At 38.9% G+C, this 22119-nt stretch overlaps 1 protein-coding gene across 2 annotated transcripts in view; it reads left to right on the top strand.

The window, feature by feature from the left end:
* Positions 1-16995, top strand: part of PRKG1 (protein kinase cGMP-dependent 1) — a 926264-nt gene extending 909269 nt beyond the window's left edge. For both annotated transcript variants that reach the window (XM_060768793.2, XM_067465712.1), the window contains exons 15-18: positions 2690-2812; positions 3961-4023; positions 7213-7279; positions 10653-16995. In XM_060768793.2, the coding sequence (XP_060624776.1) occupies positions 2690-2812; positions 3961-4023; positions 7213-7279; positions 10653-10751 (352 nt within the window). In that variant the 3' untranslated portion in view covers positions 10752-16995. The remainder of the gene's footprint in view (positions 1-2689; positions 2813-3960; positions 4024-7212; positions 7280-10652) is intronic.
* Positions 16996-22119: the final 5124 nt, after the last annotated feature.

The following is a 22119-nucleotide window of genomic DNA, read 5'->3' as shown; positions in this document are numbered from 1 at the left end:
ACATTTTAAAATTTATTTCAAATTTTGTTACACAGTGTTACTAGAAACATTACTGTGAAAGACAAGGATTCAAATTGTTGGGCCTATCATAAGCCACCATATCCTCTTTTCTGTATCACAGTGCTTTAGTTGTTCAGAGAAAGATTCAGTAGTATTTTTTTCTCATGTAGGGCTAATTTTAGGATCCCTGTGCTGAGGTTCATATTCTGCCAAATTTTTCGAAAGAGCCAAATATGGTGGGATCTCATGCATGCATACTTTCAAATGAATGTTTGGGAATTAATCAGAGAAAATAAATTTGGATTTCAAGATATAACTTACTAACATTTGCAGCAAAGTAATCCCCACATTCCTGGGATGGATTTACCTACACCGCATTCTCAGGAAAGTTGATAGGAGCAATTCACAGCCATTCAGTTAATCCCTCATGCAAGCCCATAGCAGGGGGGGGGGGGCATGTAATGGGTTCAAACCCCCTTCCTGCAAAAAAAATTCCCACCCCTGCTTGCTTGCCCGTCCATTTGCCCACCCCTCTTGTTTACTCGCCCGTCTTTCGCTCTCCTGCCCCTTGCTCGTTTGCCTGCTTTCCCTCCTGGACTCTGGACTCGTTTTAACCCCCCCCCCCCCAAAAATTTCAAAACATCACCACCACCCTCATGCCACCTGATGAAGGCAGGAAATCAACTTCTACATAGTTTTACCCATTGCTCCATTCTCGCCCTCCTCAGTTTTTCTTCTTCTGCTTTGCCAACTGGTTGTGAATTTCTCTTTCTCAATCTCTTAACAATACTTTATTCTAACGCTTACGGAGCATTGTATAAAAAGTTCTGGAGAAGTTGTTAATGGAAGGAAAGGGCAAGAAGTAGTTACTTCCTGGAGAGGGATAAAAAGGTTAGACAAGATTTTTTAGTGAAGACAACTACTCCTACCAAGCAGTCAGAGGTTGTGTAAGAAAAGGAGTTCAGAAGTTATAAACAGCAATGGAGTAGATTCCAATTTAGATAAAAGGGGCAAGAACAGCCAAGGAGAGGTGAAAGTAATTCAACAGGAGTGGCGGGCAGCAATACTGACTTGAGAGATTTATCAGTAGGTGGAACATTTACTTCACTTCAGTCATTTTTGGAAAGAAATAACTACATAAAAATGGGTTTTTCAAATACTTGAGGAAGTTTACAAAAGTATGTTCTTTAAAAAGTCTATCAGGAAGATATCTACCATCACTTGTACCTAAAAGCAGTATCAAGCAGAACATAGTTCAGTAAGAGATTCAGCACTTAGCTAAAATTGAGGCAACAGGACAAATTCCATCTGATCAGAAATTCAAAGGAATGTACTCCATTGAATTGCTGTCCCAAAGCACAGTAGGGGACAGAGACCCATTTCAGATGAAAAATGTTTCTCAGTTCCTTTGTGAAATATTTGAGGTTCAACATACGGAGTCTTTGCAAACCATATTGCAGAATGTGGGCTTTAATGACTATTTGTACTCAATAGATTTCTGATAACCTTACTTGCATATTCCACCGTAAAACATAGTTATAGTTTGATAAACATTATCTTACTGAAAGATGGATGCAGATGAAAAGCATAAGATGATCGTAGTCTGCGTTTGCAGTATTTCAGGATTTATGGATTTTTTGTAAATTACAAAATTAGTCAATTAACACCAGCAAAGATAACATTATGTAACAAAATTTGAAAATTTGTCTGTTCCTGGTTTGAAAGTGTTATTTCCTGTTCAATTGTGGGGTATTTACTCTGAAAGTAGCTGTTATACTCTAGAAATGTCATTTTTGTGGCTGCCACAAACTATGTTGAATTGGTTGAGACTGAGATATTCATTGAAAAACTATAGTAAAATGTGCTGCAGGATGTCCCACAAAAACAAAGTTTTAGCAGTTTAATAAATCTTTCCATGTTTTTTAATGATAGAACCAATTAGGAGATGACATTTATAACCCAGGAACAAAAATCATGTTGCATCTCAGGGCAGAAACAAACATACAGAATTGTTTTGTTTTTCTTTCAAAAGAAATCAAGCAATAAAATTAGAAATAATAATGTTTGAGGAAAGAAGAGGTAGTAGATTTCAGGCATCTGGCCAGGGTATTAGGTATTCTAGCTTCAACAATTCAACAAGCCGCTTGGGCAAGATTTCACATGAGGATACTACCAGTTTTCATGATTCAAATAACAAGGAAAAAACAATGTCTCCCTAATGTTTCCAATGCAAGAAAAATGAAGTTTCCCCGGATGGATCAAATCAGGCAATTTAGGGCAGGGAACGCCATTTGTTCCACACAACTCAGAGTAGCAGTCACATCATATTGCAGTTTTTACAGCTGTGCTACCCATTGTCAACATCAAGTAATAGCAGCTTATTTCAAGGGGACTCTAAATCTGACAGTAAATTATTTGCACAGAAACAGGATCCTCTACTTTTATGGAGCGGCCCATTTCTCAAGTGTCTCTTTTCATTATTATTGCACCGACTACTGCCACTGTCAACACCAACTCAAGTTTTGCTGGCATATTACACCACTAGAATTCAGTATTTTGGGATCAATGTTTTCCAATGGAAACAATTCTTCTATTGGTTTTAATAGATAGACATTTGTTGGGTGAAAGAGGGGTAGCAATAACGTTTAAGTAAATCTTAACACTGTGCTTTTTCTTCTTTTTCCTTTAGTCCACCTTTCTCAGGCCCAGATCCCATGAAAACGTATAACATCATCCTAAGGGGGATTGACATGATTGAATTTCCAAAGAAGATTGCCAAAAATGCTGCTAATCTAATTAAAAAACTATGCAGGTAAAATACTCTCTCCATAAATTTGTCAAGAAAAAAATGTAAAGATAAAGGTTTCTCCTTGAACTAATTGTGTCCGACTCTGGGGGGTGGTGTTCATCTCCATTTCTAAGCCAAAGAGATGGTGTTGTCCATAGATGCCTCCAAGGTCATGTGGCTGGCATGACTGCATGGAGTGCTGTTACCTTCCCGCCAAAGTGGTATCTATTGATCTACTCACATTTGCATGTTTTCGAACTGCTAGGTTGGCAGAAGCTGGGGCTAACAATGGGAGCTCACCCTGTCCTGCAGATTCGAACCACTGACCTTTTGGTCCACAAGTTCTGCAGCTTAGCACTTTAACCTGCAGTGCCACCGCCTAATATTCTCTTATTGATGTTGCATATTTTCTTAGCTATTCACATGTTACTTATTTATTTGGTTATTCATTCTTAACATCTTTTACAAATTAAATTGCATTTACAAAATATTATTCTTTATGTTAAAGAGAAGAGAGAATAATAAAAAACGCATATAACATATCTGCTTTTTCTGGAAAACCGACAAATGTGTATAAACACATTTTCAATTATTGAGCTTTCCCCACTTTGGATGCAACAAGTTAATGTTATCATATAGTTATCTCCCAGATTCACAAAAAAACAAGTCCCGCTCTGAGTCCCCTTCGAGGTGAGAAGGGTGAAGTATAAATACAGTAAATAAAGTGATAATATTTTTCTTGAAATAGAAAGCTATTGTAATTGAAATGATAGATAAACTGACTACCATTTTTATATCCAAATTTCCTATATAGCTTTTTTCTTTAAAGTAATTCAAGAATACATCAAAGAATCAAGCAACATTTTGAATCCTGCTATTTTTTCCTATATACAATAAATACTATGCCAGCAAGATACAGTTTTCAGTCATTCCAAAATGCATGAAGATAATCTGACCCTTGTTATCCGCACCTCCAGCAATCCCTCCCTCTTCTTCTGTATTTTACAAAATCTTAGTATAAATTACATAATATTTTACTATTCTAAGGGGTTGTTTTACTGAAAAGAGAGGATATAAAAGGTTGAGATGGAGACTAATATAGATAAGTGATGGCATAATTCCAATTGTTACCTTCAGATTATCTGTTGATTGATTTCTTTCCTTTTAAACAGGGACAACCCATCAGAAAGATTAGGTAACTTGAAAAACGGTGTCAAGGATATTCAAAAGCACAAGTAAGTATGTCTCGGGTGAAAAAAAAGTTACTTTCTCTTATACTGCAATTAACATATGTAGAATTTTACAGTAACAGGTCTCTGGCTCAGTGTAAAAATAAGGCAAGAAAAAGAAGGAAGTAGAATCAAGGATTGTGGCACAGCTGGCTGAGTGTCAGCTGCATTAAGATCACTCTGACCAAAAGGTCATGAGTTCGAAGCCAGCCCGGGCTGGAGTGGGTGTCCAGCCATTGTGTAGCCCGTTGTCGACCTTTGCAACCCGAAAGACAGTTGCATCTGTCAAGTAGGAAAATAAGGTACCACCTTGTGTGGGAGGCTAAATGTAACTAATTTATGAGGCCATAAAGAAAAAAGACTCTGGGGAATGTGGAATGCGGAAGAACTTCATCGGTGTCGTTGATGGACGATGAAAAGCAGCAGCTCCCCTGGCGGCCAAAAAAAAAAAAAAATTAAATAGCCTCGGTGTATTTGTCTGTTAAATGTTATTTGTCAAACTGGCATTGAATGTTTGCCATATATGTGTTTACTGTAATCCGCCCTGAGTCCCCTGCGGGGTGAGAAGGGCGGAATATAAGAACTGTAAATAAATAAAATAAATAAATAAGGACAACTGAGGAAGAAAATACATGAAATTAATACTGATACACTTAAAACAAGATTATTTTATGTTAACTATAAGACAACTTTTTGAAATTAAGATTTATTTATTTATTTATTTTTCGACATTTATATGCCGCCCTTCTCACCCTGAAGGAGACTAAGAGCGGCTTACAAGATAGATAGATAGATAGATAGATAGATAGATAGATAGATAGATAGACACAAACAATATATTATATTATTAGCATAGTACAGTATCAGTATTATATATTACTATATTGTACTATACCATTAATTTGTAATATTATTAGTAATATTACATGTAATATAAAATATAGAATTATAATATCATATTATTATATTGTATTTCATGATAATATTATAAATATTATATGTATATACAATATATTATATTATATTATATTATATTATATTATATTATATTATTAGCATAGCACAGGAGACGTGGTGGAACTATCTTCTGGCCCCCTCTCTCTTCACTCTGGCCCAAAAAAATAAACTGTTTTTTCCTTCTAAAGTTCTGTTTGCTTTGATGGGACTTATCAGACATCAGTGGATTTCAACTTAGTGTTATAACTCGTACATTCGTCTGATGTTGCAGTCCTATTCAGGAATTATTGAACATGATTTTCTAACATGTTATTTTTAGCCCATTCTTTTTGCTCTCCTGTGGTTCACGTATGTTATAGTGCTGTTGTGATGGTCCATTATTTCACTACACATTAAGCTTGAACTTCAGCATACATTTATCATTCTGGCTTCTTTTCATTTACTAAAAAGCATACAGTAAAAAGACATGGCAAATATGGGTAGACCTGAGGGTCAGAGCCAATTTTGATAAAAACAGCCTGAACCCACTATCTATGCAAGTCAGCTTGTCCTTGAAAATTGAACTCAGTGCTATAGAGTTTTTAAAAACATATACACAAAAAGCAGAGGTAGACATGTGGATAAATGACAAAAAATTAATACTGTCAGCCAATATTTTCTTCAAGACCAATGAAAAGTAAAAAATAATAATTATGGTATGGAATTGACCTTCTACATAGACAACGGTTCTGTGTGACTTACATTCATGAATAGTGTCCACAGCCTTTTCTGTGATGGTGAGAGTGGACATATTAGTTTCTCTGCCTCAGTTTTTATATTGGGAGAGTTAGACTGCCAATTTGAAAAAAAAAGTGTGAGTTTTTGTGTGCAATCCTTGGGGATATGTGCAAACCACTGGATCTAAAAAATACACACCAGGGTATATGCTAATTCGTAGTCATAACATCCTGTAATGAGAAAAAAACCCCAATAATTTTAAAATATGGGGTTCCTAGGGAAGTAATTCGCTTTTACTCTTTTATGCTGTTCTCTCATGTCGTCCAAATATATATATATATAGAGAGAGAGGGAGACCTCAGTAAACTGAGTTTCTTTTTTTACTCCCTAGAGTGTAATTAAGTTTTCTCAATAGTTTCATTTGCTTTATCGCATCCCAGCAACTCCTACCTTTCTCTAAGTCATTTTTATATCTTCCTTGCAAGCTTTATTTGCATCTTTTCTATAAAATTAGCCCTATACAGCACCTACCATACTGACATAACTTACCTTATATACTCGTGTATCTGTCGTCCTTGTGTATAAGTTGAGGGCAAGTATGGGAGCCCAAATTATGGTTTGTGCCATGATCCATGGATAAGTCAAGGTACTTCTTTGAAGAAGATAAATCACAAGTGCCACCCTGAGGGGCAGTTGCACAAGATTGCCACTGTTATTTTCCCATCCAGGTATTCAAAAAGGCCAGAAGTGGTGCTGTCATGGAAAGAGTAGAAGACAGTCAGTGCTTCTTTTAGGTTATGTCAGAATGGACCAGACTTTAATCTTTCTCCACTCTAAGATAGAAATAGTTCCTTTTTAAGAGAAGAGTTAACCAATACTACTTACTTTGAATTGTGGAAAATTTGACCCTGAGTTTTGGATTCAATTTTTGAACCAAATAATTCTAGACTTATATATGAGTAAATACAGGAAATTGCTAAGCAGAAAATAGCAGTAGATTTTTGTGTGTGTGTGTGTGTCAGGAGCAGCTTGAGAAACTGCAAGTCACTTCTGGTGTGAGAAAATTGGCCGTTTGCAAGCTGTTGCCCAGGGGAAACCAGGATGTTTTACTATCTTGTGGGAAGGTTTCTTTCATGTCCGCACACGAGAAGCTAGAGCTGACAGATGGGAGCTCACCCAACCGACCTTTCGGTCTGCAGTCCTGCTGGCAGAAGGGTTTAACCAGGGGCTCCAATACCAGTAGAGAAACAGTATTTTTTTATTATATCACCTTTGTTAAAGGGAGGGAGAGATAAAATACTTTCCTATAGCTGAATTGGAAAGTATTTCCTATAGCTGAATTGAAAACAGGAGATCATGTACTGACAAAAAAAAAAAAAAACCCTGACAAAATGAAAACTGACAAAGTGGGTGTATATCAGCTTGTTCAGAATTTTGTTATTTCGGTTGTTTGATCCTTCTGTTTGATCCGCGTGAAGTGGCACCTGAGCCATTTATCCCTTTGTCTTGTTCTGTCTTTAGGTGGTTTGAAGGCTTTAATTGGGAAGGTTTAAGAAAAGGTACACTGACACCTCCTATAGTACCAAGTGTAAGTATATATTTTACTCTGTTATTGTTTATATGACATAAATGTGGTAATTGGAACAAGAAATTGAGACAATTATTGGAGATGCTAATTACTAAACCAAAACAGCAGCTCTCTTTTTCGCTTTTGTTTTTTAAATATCAAATCAAATCAAAACATTTATTTCGGTCATTGACCAGCACAGGAAATAGTGTGACGTTTCCTTACAAACCTGGCATGTTTGGTACATTAAAAATATAAATACAACTACTAAAAACACAATATGGGTGAGGGAGCAGAAGGGGAAACAGGGTAAAAACATACAATGTCCAGATCCATCATCAAATTGTAGATTCAGGGAAGACGATTACTGGACACGCAGTTGACTTTTGGAACTAGTCATTCCCTGGCGGATTTTGTATGCTGCTGCACAAAACTTTGCGACATTGTAGGTTGTAGCTGAATTAGTATCCGCAAGTAGCAGGGAGGTATAAAATTGTCCTGAATGGCCTGGGTGCTTGTCTATCAGGGGTAAGATAAGCCTGGCACGGGTATCCCTGTAGAACGGACACTGAAGGAGCACATGTTCTATTGTTTCCACATGACCCGAGTCACAGGGGCAGAGTCTCTCTGGGAAAGGGATCTTCCGGTAGCGGCCTTCGAGTACAGCTGATGGGAGAGTGTGGCATCGGGCCAGGGTGAAAGCCCTCCGATGAATAGGAACCTCTAAGTATGTTAAATATGCCATAGGGGAGGCAAGGTATCTGCTGTCTTCACTGACAAGAAAGGTTGGAGCCGAGGCCAGATCTAGTTGGCGCTCTGTGTCTGTGATACGTTGTTTAATGTTTTAAATAAAGCATATTTAAAAATGGCAACACATCTGCACATTACAGAAATATTTCACTACCATGTGGGTGGAATTTTGTGTTAACAGATTTATAAAGCTATAATCCAAATCACTTATACTTAATTCATGTAATGATTTGTATCACTGGCTTCAACCTCTCTAATATTTAGTGTCACTCTCTCTACTTCAGTAAGCGAAATCCAGGGATAGATGCCCATTGAATGGGTGGTCCTCCAGATATTGTCAGACTGCAGCTTCTAGCATCTATCACCATTAGCCATTTTTTCTGCAGTTTATGCAAACCAAAATTCAGCATAATCCCTGATGGCCACACATTCCTTACCCTGTTATAATGATCCGAAATCACTAGCTTTTTAGATCTTTTCCTGGGTTTTGAAAATGTAATGCTATATTGAATGGGTCTTTGCTTATGCAGTGGAACTACCATTTTTATGAAGTTCAGTAAGCACAGCATTTTGTTCAGTGTCTGATTAAAGTTCCCCCCCCCCCCCCCACTTATCTCTCTCACATCCTCCTGGTATTTTGTTGTCTTTTCACACTCAGACATGAAAATGTTTTCTGTTCTATCTTGTCAAACCCAGTACTAAAGTATAACTATGAAATACTGTAAGATAAATCCATGACATATTTGTTCATAGAAATTGGAGGGTAGGGGGCAAGGGCAAGTGGTTAAAAGAAATCATATCAATAGTGCATTTTGGGTGAATTGCTATCCGTTTCTGCTTGCTGGATACCCGAAGCCTCCCATATCCATTTCCCAGCACCTCCTAAAAATGGATGCACTGCCGAATGAGCATTTTTGTTCTGCATCCAAAAAAGCAGCTCTTTTTTGCCCATTGGTAACAATGGGAAACTTACAAGGCTCCCCTTTCCCCTGGGAACCTTTTCTTTCTTCCCTTCAAGGAAGCTGGCTGTCAGCAAGGGGGTTAAGAAATCACCCTATCCAGCCCATTATTGGGTGGGGGGGGGGGGAGACTTCCCACAGGCTCCCTTTCCATATCCTTCATTAAGACTTGGATTTTAAAAAGCATCGGAGTTAAGATACCATCCTTTCTGGATCCTTTACTTTCTGTTTGTATAGAAGACCGGGTTTAATGCTTCTTAAAGCTGTTTCTTCTCTAGAGGAGAGGCAGACGGATGTGCTTTCTCTTCCAGCACCAGCACACCAGGCAGCTAAGGCATTTTAAGGAGACCCAGGGAAGGAAAAGCGATGACCTGGAGCTCAGTGGAGCTATCTTTCCTGAGCTACCTTTAAAAACCCCTCTGTTTTCTCTACTGTCTGCAGTCTCCCTTCTGCTTGGGGTGTTGCTTCCTTAAAGCTGTTCTACATTAGAGGAGAAGTAGGCTTCTCTTTTTGTTTGCTGGGTTTACTATTATTAATGATAATTATTATCTTTTAAAAGTATTTTCTGAAGGAGAGGAATGGAAGGAGAAAAAGAAGCTAAAAGGGTGACTCTCCATCTCCAAGTTCATAAAGGCGCTTGCGCACACCTCACCCACCATCCCTCAGGTCCCAAACTCCCAGTCAGTCCCACTAAATAAAAAGAATCAGGAAAATAAAGGAAAATCAAAAAGATTCAATTGTGATGCCAAATAGGCTGCCATGTGGTCCCTTTTTGGGTGGGAATCCATGATGGCTGGGCCCCTGCCATTTCGGGCACCCAAACAAAACAGATAAGCCGAGTAGCCAAAGGGACTGGCTAAAAACGGATGCATGCACAAGTCTAATAAATAGATCACAGTGGTACCATAAATAAATTTTTTTATTATTGTTGTAATGTTTCTTCTTTTCAGAAGTTGTGTCTGTACCTCTCACTAACCAGCATTAATTTGTAGGGACCTATGCGTATATGGCAACATACAATCATAGATTTGGAATTTAAAAGCTACTCTGTATAGTCATGAATAAGTTGAGAAATCATAGTCAAAGAATGAATCCAAAAAAAACTGGGTCCATTTACCCACATGTCAATGTGGACCATAGCCAGAAAAGGGGGGGGGGGGTTAAGGGTTCTACCCCCCCCCCCCCCCGAAACATGATTTACTCAAGAATTTTAACTGGTTAACCAAATTATGAGTAAACCAGGGTTTTTTTTAACCGTACACATTTCAGGACAGGGTTAAACTTTTAACCCACCCCACCCCCGGCTACAGCCCTATACCTTAACTCTCACCAATAAAGAAAGCATTCCCTTCTTGGAATATAGTGTCAAATGAAAGTGCTTAGCCTGTCCCAGAAGAACCTAAAAGGCACACTCTATCCTCTTTGATGTAGTACCAATTCTGGCTTTTTTCAATACCTTGGAGGAAAAATGGCCATAGGCAGCTGGCCCCCCTAAGACAACAAAGAGGGGTGCTTTCCCCTCTTTGTAGAATGACCTTCAACTTATTCATGGGTCATCTCAAAATCTGGAATTTTGGTCACCAAACATTATATGTGAGTCTGACTTATACATGAGTTCGTACAGTTGTTTCCAGAGACATGACATCAATTCAAGAAACAATGGTTTGATTTTCTTCACTGGACAGGTTGCATCACCAACAGATACAAGCAATTTTGATAGCTTCCCTGAGGACAACGATGAACCACCGCCTGATGACAACTCAGGATGGGACATAGACTTTTAATGTATTTCTCTTACCTGCTTCTGCCTTGCTGAAGACAGCTTCCAGAGACATGGCTGCCAGCAGACCTGAAGGAATTGGGAAGGATTAGTGCTCGGGGTCACCATGATGCCTTGATTGATGCTGCTACAGTAACTACAGTGGCATTAGGACTTATCGCTTAGATGACAATAGTGCTCTTCACATGTTTTCTGTTTGAACTCAACATAGCAGTTGACATGGTGGTCCTGAAGCAAAGCCTTTTTCATCAGTAATGAAGTGTGTTTTCTATCACTTTAATGAACTTGTTATGCTCCTGTTGTAATTTGAAGCTGGTAGAATGAGATGCACATAATTCTAGCTGCAAGATTGTTTTCTTTAACTAGTGAATTCTCTTCTGAAATGTTCGATACTGCAGCTGATTCTACACTGTAGAACCTACAGTATGGAAACTGGGGTGTCTCAAATTGCAAAAATAAGCATATTGTGCCTCTTAAAGTAGGCCAATGTTTTAAACCAAGGAGGACCACGAAGTTGCTGGTCAAGAAGCTCATGTCAAAGCAATGCTATAAGTTGTCTTTCTTTTCGAGCTGTATTCATGACAAGAATGAATGTTACCTTCTTCCATTTTTATAATTTCTAATGTGCTTTTTCTCCCTCAACTGGTAACAAAAGCACAAATGCTACAGCATCTGTTGAACTGTTAAAAGCAAGAATGGGTCGGTTTATTCTCACATGTGTCTGAGAACATGATATATCTACCATTTAGTTTTATTGGTACAGCTTCATAAGAGCATGTAGAAAATTATTCATAAAACTACTTATTTTACACATATATGCTAATTATATTATACAATGAAAAGGAAAATGTACTTATCAAAAGGTCCTAGGCAGAAAATGACAGCAGCCAACTGGTCTAATAGGCATTAAACACTGAGCTTAAAATAGCATTTACCTTTTAGAGCCCAATGAGGGAACAGGCAAGACACACTGCAGACTATATAGGTGCTATGTACATTTTTCATCTGCGTTGTAAACACCCACAGTCATTTTTCAGGGAAAAATGTAGCAAGAGAGATAATAGTCAACCAAAATCTTAAATAATTTACACACACAAACATATCACATACTTTTAATGCTCCACTGTGACATTGTCATTATTTTGTTTTGCTATTTTACATAGAATCATAGAGTTGGAAGTGACCTCATGGGACATCCAATCCAATCCCCTGCCAAGAAGCAGGAAAATCGCATTAAAAGCACCCCTGACAGATGGCCATCCAGCCTCTGCTTAAAAGCCTCCAAAGAAAGAGCCTCCACCACACTCTGTGGCAGAGAGTTCCACTAGTGAACAGCTCTTACAGTTAGGACGTTCTTCCTAATGTTCAGTTGAAATCTCCTTTCCTGTAGTTTGAAGCCATTATTCCACATCCTAATCTCCATATCCTCTTAAGCTCATTATTATTTGACTACATTCACATGTTTATTTCAAAGATTTCCTAACTCAGTTCTCCTTCTGTAATAACTTTAATTGCAATCAGTCAATCTAAAATAAGGAGTGCAATGTAGCTGAAACAAAGAACTTCAAAACCCTATTTCATTACAAAGGGGAAACTAAGCCCATTGTTATATGTATCCAATTGAAATTTGTGGGATTTTAGTACACTCTACTTTTGACATAAGTCTTCTAACAGATCAGTGGCATATTAATAACAACTAAGAATAAATTATAAAAATGTAAAGCAATGGCAACAATCCCAGAGAAGCCTTCCATGTCTACATGACACCTACCAGCAAAAACAGCCTTATAATTACGAGTCTTCTTATTATCACAATAAAAAATGTAATAATCCACACTTCAGAAATATCACACAATACAGAATGACTTAAAAAATGATCCCTTTCACTCATTCAGCCAATTTGCAACCTGCTTGTTGCTCATTTCTAATTTCCCTTCTATAATTTGCCCTCTTCCAATTATTTTACATGTATGTTTTTCCTAACTTCTCCCGCTACACAACCCTTTTATTTGCCTCTTCCAATATTTCGAGCTAACTTTTAATGGCTTTCAAACTGAACTACATGCACATAGTATGTAACACTTATTCAGGAGTAATTCCCATTGAACTAAACTCACATGAATAGAATTGTATTATTATTATTAATAATAATAATAATAATAATAATAATAATACCCTGCCTTTCTCCCCATAGGAACTCACGGCAACTAATAAATAAACACACCCAATAAAAAATTAAAATAAGAGATATAACTTAAAAAAATTAAACATATGTGGATACAAAAGTCAAAATACAGTTAAAATTAAAAAATATATTAAAATGACATTCAACGTCCACTATTTCCCCAAATCCCACCCACAATCTCCCCACAATGTGCCCCTCATCATCCCACAAATGCATGATAGCAGAGATATGTCTTGACCTGCCTGCAAAAGGCAAGCAGCGATGAGGCCATCCTGGTCTATCTTGGAAAGGAGTTCCACAGTCTGGGAGCAACCACTGAAAAGGCCCTCTTCTTGAAAGTTGCCATTGAAATCAATGAGGCAGATATTGGTATCTTTGCTATCTAAATGCAGCTATGACACAATGCACTCCTATACATGCTTATTCAAAAATCAATTCCATTTTGTTCATTTGTGTTTTCTCCAAGTAAGCATAAATAGGATTGATATCTTAATCAAATCTAATTTCTGAAGTATAGCATTTCATATTCTGTCTCTAGATTATAAAACATGTTTCAAGCCAAGTAGCTGGAGCAGATACTAGTAAATATAGAGCACAGCAGTGGCTTTAAATTATATTATTTAAGGAATGTCTCACAACTCTATTGTCAGTATAGTTTTTCCTCCAAAGAGTTATTATAAAGTAGTTCAGTTGAAGGGGGGGGGGGGGGTCTCCAAAAATCAAAATCTAGGTTTCCTAAGATTTATCAGCTGTTCAGACCAATGCTTTCAGTTATTCCTAGTCTAGCATAACAGACAAGAACATGTGAGTTCTGAAGAAAGGAAGAAAATATATTGTGGACTTCCATGCATTCTCACCAATTTAATAATAGCATCTCTCTTTCTGAATTCATTCATTTTTTTTACACACAGAGCAGGGATAGAAAACATGTGGTTCTTCAGATGTTGGATTTCAACTTCATCAATCTGAACCAGCATAATCACTGATGAAGGATGATAGGATCCTCAATCCAAGAATATGTAGAGAACCACAAGAGACCCACCCTCACATCGCAGTCAACATGTGGTCTTGTTTACACCTCACTCCTAATAAAAAGCAACAAGGTTTCTGGCTTCTAAAAACATTTTCCTACTATTTGCAAGCATGTCAACAAGTTATGATGAAAGAATTATAGGTGATCACCTATACACAACAGAACTGATCCTAAGACACAGCTAGGCTTCCAATACATCAAGTGTAGGAATCTGTGGCAGCACAAGAACCTAACCACAAAGCAAACGTATCAGCACGATTTTAATGTGCTTCAGAGCTTCCAAGTGTTGCATCACTGTTAACGCAACAGATCCTCCCCTGGCTGACCTACACACAAGACAAGCCCCACAACTTTCTAGGAGTTGTCTAAGGCGGTTCTGGTCAAAAATTGCATAAGCAGGAGCTACAATGCTTCCTTGGAGTGTACAGGGAAGCTTGATAGATCCGTTCCATTTCCTAAGCACTGACCATTCAGTAATTAAAATGGCATCAATAATAATAACATTTGATATTAGGGCTGAGGCAATATTGATCAAAAGTCACTTCCTTTCCAGATTTAAGTTGAAATCACCTCCACAATGCATTCCCTGCATCCCACGTATGACTATGTGCCTGTTCTGAATGAACTTCAATGCAAAAAAAGTGTTCATTTGATTACAGTAATTTATTTCCCCCTGATTATATACATAAAAATATCCTGCCTTTGCCTGAACAGTTCCAGTGATAAAAACCCTATCTCAAAGCCCTTAGCTGAGAAATATTCAGACAAGGACAGTTTCAAAGCAAGCTTTGTATGAATTATTATGCTTGATTCCTTCCATTTATCCTTGATCTGCACTCAGTAATATGTCCTGGTGCAGTATGCACTTAATACAAATTTATTTTCTCATTATAATTCACTTACATCTTCTTTACTAAAAAGTGTTTTAAATAACTTGAAATTAGCATATGTATATTAGTAAACTTTGCATTTATAAATAATATATTTCATTTACATATATATATATAGACACACACACACGCACACATATATCACCTACATTCATGTTGCAATGCACTGTCTCTTAGAACTGCTCCATATGTTACTCTCTCTGCAGATCACACCAAAAAAAATGGCATCCCGTGTGCAAATTCTCTATCCCCAGTTGTAACTTGAAGTTGTAACTCAACATATGAAGCAAAGTTGCGATGCCGTAAGCTTCCCAAGTCCTACTGCACACATTAGCAGCCACTGGCAGGTACCGAAAAACGAATTGCTCAGTTGGCCTAATCTAGATGAGGAACTTCAGTTTACAGCTTGGTGTGATAAACCTGCGGTATTTGGCAGAAAGTGCCTGGCAAAAAAGTAGACTATTTATTATTGATATAGCTGCCATCCTCAGATAACCTTGCTCATGAGTAATATCTGTGCAAATTGGAAGGGTTTACTCCCTACTAATTTCTGTCGGATGGCAATCTCTACTCCCCTTTAAGTACGGACAATGCTGTATCTGCGTTTGGAAAATAATGCTGTCATATTTAAGATAACGTTTGTTAGAACTGGGTTCTAAAGGTACAGATGAGCTTATTACAGTGCTGCATTATCCACGGAAAATTCTTATTTAATAATAGGACCACAAGCAAATATTTATGTAAATAGATTTTTTTTTCGTGTTGATATTTTGTGGTACACATAATAGCTTTTGATTTAGAACTTCACTGCATTCTTCCTTCCTTTTTCTTATTTGTAAGGTAATGTTTTTAGCTCAACGTAGACTTGAATTAATGTCATAATTGTCAGTATTACTGAAACTTGTCAACTGTACCGTTGTCCATCTGTCCCATAGTTTAGAACCTCATCTAGTTATTTGGCATTGTTGCAAGTGCCTTAAATTCATGGCATCCTATTTAAAAAAATACAAATTTGGTGTTATGCTGCATGACAAAGACAAACACACCTCAAAATGTTGTCCTTTCTTAGCTTGCTGCGTTTTACAGTTCTTTCGGCTAACAGTTTATAAGCCTTTATTATATAATATTGATGAATTACAGAAATGATGAAGTTGTTCTCTTATTTCTGTTATAAATGTACCAGAGCTGTGTATCTGTTAATGAGATACAGCGTCATTTCTGTGAAATGTATAAATGTATGTGCAGGTCAAATTAATATATGACATACTATCAGTCTGTATACAGGTATTCCTGTTTTGCTAAGCTGTGCAAATTTTAAAACTGTAGTGCAGTAAAAGTTCGAACATACCACGTTTTATAATAGATGACATTGCAAAAACCTTCCAGTCAGACCAATGATTAGCAAATTGACTGTAAAATTGACACCAAACAAAAATCTTAGTTGTATCATCGTGAAACCAATGACTGCAAAAAAAAAGAGAGAAAAGAATAAAACTTGTTGCACCACTGAACAAAACAGGACCAATGTTTTCTATTGGTTGGATCCTGATTTAACTTACAGTGGACCTCATTGCCAAGTTAGTCATAACTAACTAAAGTCCTGTTGCTTTCCATGGGTCTACTCTAAGAAGGACTAAAGCTGAATCCAACCATACGTTCATGTATATGCAAACTGTTTCTGAGTCAAACTCTCAGTATTTCACCTTGTAAGCAAAACACTGAAAGTGTGTCCTTTGTCCTCTTCCTCCGTGAACAGTTCACCCCACAGCACTGGAACCCTGCCGTTTTGGGCTTTAATAGCAAAGAGAAATCCTATCAAAGTTGCCTACGTATTCCAACATACGCTGTTTTTACACTGGTGATTTCCTTTATAATCTTAACAGCTCTTGTTTCCTTTTGGTTTTCTTCGTACTGAGGATCCTAGGTGAAAGAGGGAGGATTTCATTTTATGTGTCCAAGATACACTTTCATCTAACGGTCGTTGACCACTTGCACTCTTTTGATGTAGACTGAAGAAAAACAAACTTTTTATCATAAACTTAACTGCTTTTGTTTTGCTCTGTATTTTCCCTGCAGCTGTAATTGCCGAGTGCCTGTTGTATACTTTATAGAGTTGAAATTAAAAAAAATTACTTTTGAATGTAGTTGTCATTTTTTTAGTTTCTGAAACAGTTCCATAAAATAGGACACCAGCAGAAGACTAAAACCCTGATAAAACTACAACTGTCTGTATTCCATATTATTGAGCCATGACAGTTAAAAGTAGTGTCACACTACATTAATTCTACAGTGTAGATCAGGTATGAGTAAACCCAGGCTCGGGGGTCAGATGCGGTCCCTTGGGCTCTTTTCTCAGGCTTTCTCGCCATCCTATCCTTCCTTCCTTCTCTCTTTCCTTTTTCCTTCCCTCCCTCTTACTTCTTTCCTTCCACCCTTTTGTCTTTCTTCTTTCCACTCTTTCCTTCCTCCTTCCCTGCCTCCCTCTTTCCTTCCCTTCCACCCTTTCATTCTTCCTTCCTTTCATCCTTCCCTTTTGTCTTTTCTTCCTTCTCTTTCCTCCTTCCCTCACTTTCTTCCCTCCTTCCCTCACCTTTTGTCTTTCCTTCCTTCTCTCTTTCCTTCCTCATTCCCTCCCTCCCTTCCCCCTTTCGTCTTCCCTTCCTTCTCTTTCCTTCCTCATTCCCTTCCTTCCTTCCCTCCCTTTTGTCTTTCCTTTCTTCTCTTTCCTTCCTCCTTACCTCCATCCCTTTTCTCGCTCTTTCTCATTCCATCCTCCTCTTCCACCCTTTCATCCTTCCCTCTTTCCTCCCTCTCTCCCTCTTTCTCCTTCCTTCCTTCCTTCCTTCCTTCCTTCCTTCCTTCCCTCCCTCCCTCCCTCCCTCCCTTTTGTCTTTCCTTCCTTCTCTCATTCCTTCCCTTTTGTCTTTTTTTCGCTTTCTTTTATCCTTCCCTCCATCCTTCTCTTGATTACCTTCCTTCCTTCTATCCTTCCCTTCCTCATTCTGATATATCGGGAGTTCCATAACCAAGGGGCCACCACTGAGAAGGCTGTCTCTTGTCCCCACCAGTTGTGCTTGCAATGGACTACTTGTTGGACTACTTGGAGCTTCCAAACAGTCTGCAAAGGCAGTCCCACATAGAACGTGTTGCAGTAGTCTATTCAAGAGGTGACAAGAGCATGGACCACATGGCCAAGTCTGACTTCCCAAGTTACAGGTGCAACTGGCACATAAGCTTTAATTGTGCAAAAGCTCTTCTGGCCACTGTTGAAACCTGGAGTTCCAGGCTCAGCGATGAATCCAGGAGAACACCCAAGCTGCAAACCTGTGTCTTCAGGGAGAGTGTAACCCTGTCCAGCACAGGCTGTAACCCTATACCCTGTTTGGCCTTTCAACTGACCAAGGGTACGTCTGTCTTGTCAATTCACTTTCAATTTGTTCGCCCTCATCCAGTTCATCATAGCCACCAAGCACCAGTTCAGAACCTTAACAGCCTCCTTAGCAGCAGGTGGAAAGGAGTGATCAAGTTGGACATCATCTGTGTACAGATGGCATCAAACTCCAAAACTCTGTAAGATCTCCCCCAATGGCTTCATGTAGATGTTAAACAACATGAGGGACAATACTGAGCCCTGCGGGACCCCGCAAGACAAAGGCTGTGGGGCCGAACAGGTGTCCCCCAACAATACCTTCTGAGAACAATCCTCAAGGAAGGACTGGAGGATCCAAGCCCCATTCCCGCAAGGCATCCCAGAAGGATACTGTAGTGTATCATATCGAAGGCTACTGAGAGGTCCAGAGAACTAACGGACATAATTTCCCTGCCAAGTGAACTAAGAAGACCAAGGCTCTTTCAGCTCCATGGCCTGGACCAGAGTGCGATAGATCCAGATAATCTGTTTCATCCAAGAATACTTGGAGTTGTTGCGGCACACTATTATAAAGGTAAAGCTGCCTTCTGCCAATTGCCATCACAGAAACAATTTTATTTTATTTTATCTGACTTACTTTCAAAGATTAGAATGGGTTTTTTTCTGAAGTTTCCACGGTATTTGATTAGATACACCTATTGAGCACAATTCGTCTTGGTTTCTCTTGGTTTCTCATTACCCAGAGTCGAGCTTCATAGACTGATCATCTGGTTTATATGAGAATAGACAGTCCATTTTACATCAGTCAAGGAAAGGCAACTCTCTAATCAGTAGGAGAAGATGGAGAAGGGAGCATTGGCCGCATGGTTTATGACATGAAGTAATGAAAAAATAAAAGATGTTGCAGAGCATAGAGCATGGAAGCCCAAAGGCATAAAGATTGAAAGAAAGGGGATTGGCTTGATACTGGGTAGCAAATCATTCTAGAAATTGTGCATATGTCGGTTTATCCTTGCTTCTTAATAAAGGTGACTCTAATAATGCTCAGTGTAATATCTAACACAGCATTGGTTGGCAAAGCGCTAACCCATCTTTCCTACAATATGCAGATAAAGCTGATAAATCACCAGCAACTAGAAGATCTGTCAACCGAAGGTTGCAAGTTCGAAGCCCTGGGTCGGCGTGGGTGGTCGACTGTCAGCCCTGCTCACTGTTTACTTTAGCAGTTTGAAAACAGCGTTACCTGTAATTAGAGAAATTAGGTACTACTAAAAGCGGGAGAGGTGTTTTACGACACCATAAAGAAAGATCAGAAAATGTTGGGTGACCAAAAAGGAATGGAGAATGGAACATCACCCCCTCTGGCTGGACTCACCTTCCTTGGCACCAAAAGAACTGAGTCAACAGCACCTCCTTTCTGTTCTGCTTGTCTGTGTATTGTCTATACAAAAGCGGCATTTAATGTTCGCCGTGTATGTGTGCTGTGATCCGCCATGAGTCCCTTTTGGGGTGAGAAGGGCACAATATAAATAAAGTGTTATTATTATTATTTATTGTTACTAATGACCTTACCTGACTGTTCCGACTTTGCCAAGGCTGAATCTAAAATGCCCTATATTTCAGGATCTGATTCCAGATTATCTGATTTCAATTTGATTATATGACTCTACACTGCCAGATAATCTGGGATAAGCAGATACCCTGGGATCAGATCTTGGGATATAGGGCAGTGCAGATCCAGTCCTTTGCTGTTTATTCATTAAGTTGCTTCCAACTTTCCGTGACCTCATGGACCAGCCCACGCCAGAGCTCCCTGTCAGCCATCGCCACCACCAGCTCCTTCAAGGTCAAGCCAGTCACTTCAAGGATGCCAGCCAGCCATCCATCTTGCTTTTGGTCAGCATCTCTTCCTTTTTCCTTCCATTTTCCCCAGGATAATTATCTTCTCCAAGCTTTCCTGTCTTCTCATTATGTGGCCAAAAGACTTCATCTTTGCCTCTAATGTTCTTCCCTCCATCAGATGGTTGTTGCCCGACAGATGGAGCTACAGGTCCAGGGTCGGCCGCCACGATCGCACGCTCGCTCTCTCTTTCGGGAGGGTACAGACAAGGTCCCAAGACACCGAAGGCCAGCCACAGAGGAGCAATACTGCTAGGGGGGATCAGATCAAACCGCAGCTGCCTCTATCCTTGTAGCCTCGCCCATTTGACTCAATACATTTTGGATGTAAAGATAAAAAAAATATATCCTTCCCTCCAATGAGATACCGGGCAATATTTCCTGGAGTATGGTTTACTTGGATCTTCTTGCAATCCAAGGCACTCTCAGAATTTTCCTCCAACACCACAGTTCAAAAGTGTCTATCTTTACTCAGCTTTCCTTATGGTCCACCTCTCACGTCCATAGGTTACTATGGGGAATACCATTGTTTTAGCTATGCAGATCCAGTCCTAGTCTTTCATTATTTTTGACCTTATCCAACCTTTCATATTTTGCAAGGCTTGACAAAACCCTAACATACAACAATGCCGAATGTAGGTAGCCAGTTATAACATTTCTGTAATTAAAGAAATGTATTTTGTGAAACAAACACCCAGCTCTTAAGGGATATTAACATTTATAATCTGCACTGCTTTGATGAAGTGGGAATTCATGCAACTTTGTGGGTTTTTATTGTTTGCCTCTTCCTGCCTTCAGAACTATTTTCATGTGGTTGATAAGCTTAATGATATTTTTATCTATCCTCAGTGAAGGAAATCAGTAAAATGAATTGCCCGTACTCTCTGGGAATATTGAGAAGCTGTTCAAAGGAATCGGAATGAATTAAGCAACATGGCTCAGTGCAAGGGAAATTAAGACTTGATGGAAGCTCCCAGCTATGAATGTATTTATCTCAGTGCCACTATGGGGAACAATTCCCTCCTTAAAGATGAGGTGGCAGCAGCATCCTTTAACAAAGCCAGGAAGGGAGCCACAATCTGGAGCATCTATCTGACGCAACCCATCAGGAATTCTGTAATTGACTTGTTTCAGAATGGTGTGAGAATCAACTGATGTCATGAGTTTAAATATGCCCAATTCTGCATTGGATCAGATGACACCAGTCTTAGCCACACTTACCAAGAAGGCCACCAGAGCTCGCTGGGATGCCCTTCTGAGCAAACATGGATAGGATCGGGCTTCCAAAGTATCTGCTGCAGAAACGACAAGACATATTTACCTTGTGATTTTATTTTTCTATATTTTTCTATATTTTATGTATCATTTCCTACCTCACAAATTATATTTGGAGAAGAAGAAATTCTAGCAGCTAATCTGACTTGCTTAAAGCTGAACTCTGCTGAATCTGTCATGGGTTGAGAGCTGTTATACTCTCCAATAATAGTGTTTGATTAACTGTCTTCTCTTTGTTGCCCCATTCTTCTGAGTGGTATCTTGGATACAGCCACTTTCCATCAAAGAAACTGAGCATTATGAACACCCACAGCTGAATTTTCTCTCTTTTTCTAAACATACTGGCTGAAATCCAGTGGATTGGATGATGAGCATAAGAACCCAAGCATATTGTTTCATTTGGAGGGGTTGGCAGCTTGCTGCATTCTTCCAGCCTCCTTCCTAAAAACTGCAAACACCATTTGAAACCTCAGAGTTTAGCTGGCAATTTAGCAAGGGAAATGCTAAATGCGAAACGCCAGGAGAAAAATTGCCTCCAGAACATGGCCATATAGCCCGGAAAAACCTACAACAACCCAAGGGAAATGCTGCTGAACTAAAAGCAAGTTCAAAAATCAAACCCCTCCACTGTCCTATGCAATTTGAGGCTGGATATCCACTGCCACATAATCCATATTATCAAAGCAGATAATCCAGATTATCTGCTTCGAACTAGATTAT

Source organism: Anolis sagrei, chromosome 3 (assembly GCF_037176765.1).
Source record: "Anolis sagrei isolate rAnoSag1 chromosome 3, rAnoSag1.mat, whole genome shotgun sequence".
Classification (NCBI taxonomy): Eukaryota; Metazoa; Chordata; class Lepidosauria; order Squamata; family Dactyloidae; genus Anolis; species Anolis sagrei.
Note: the sequence above shows the minus strand (reverse complement) of the source record. Positions and strands in the feature narration are given on the sequence as shown.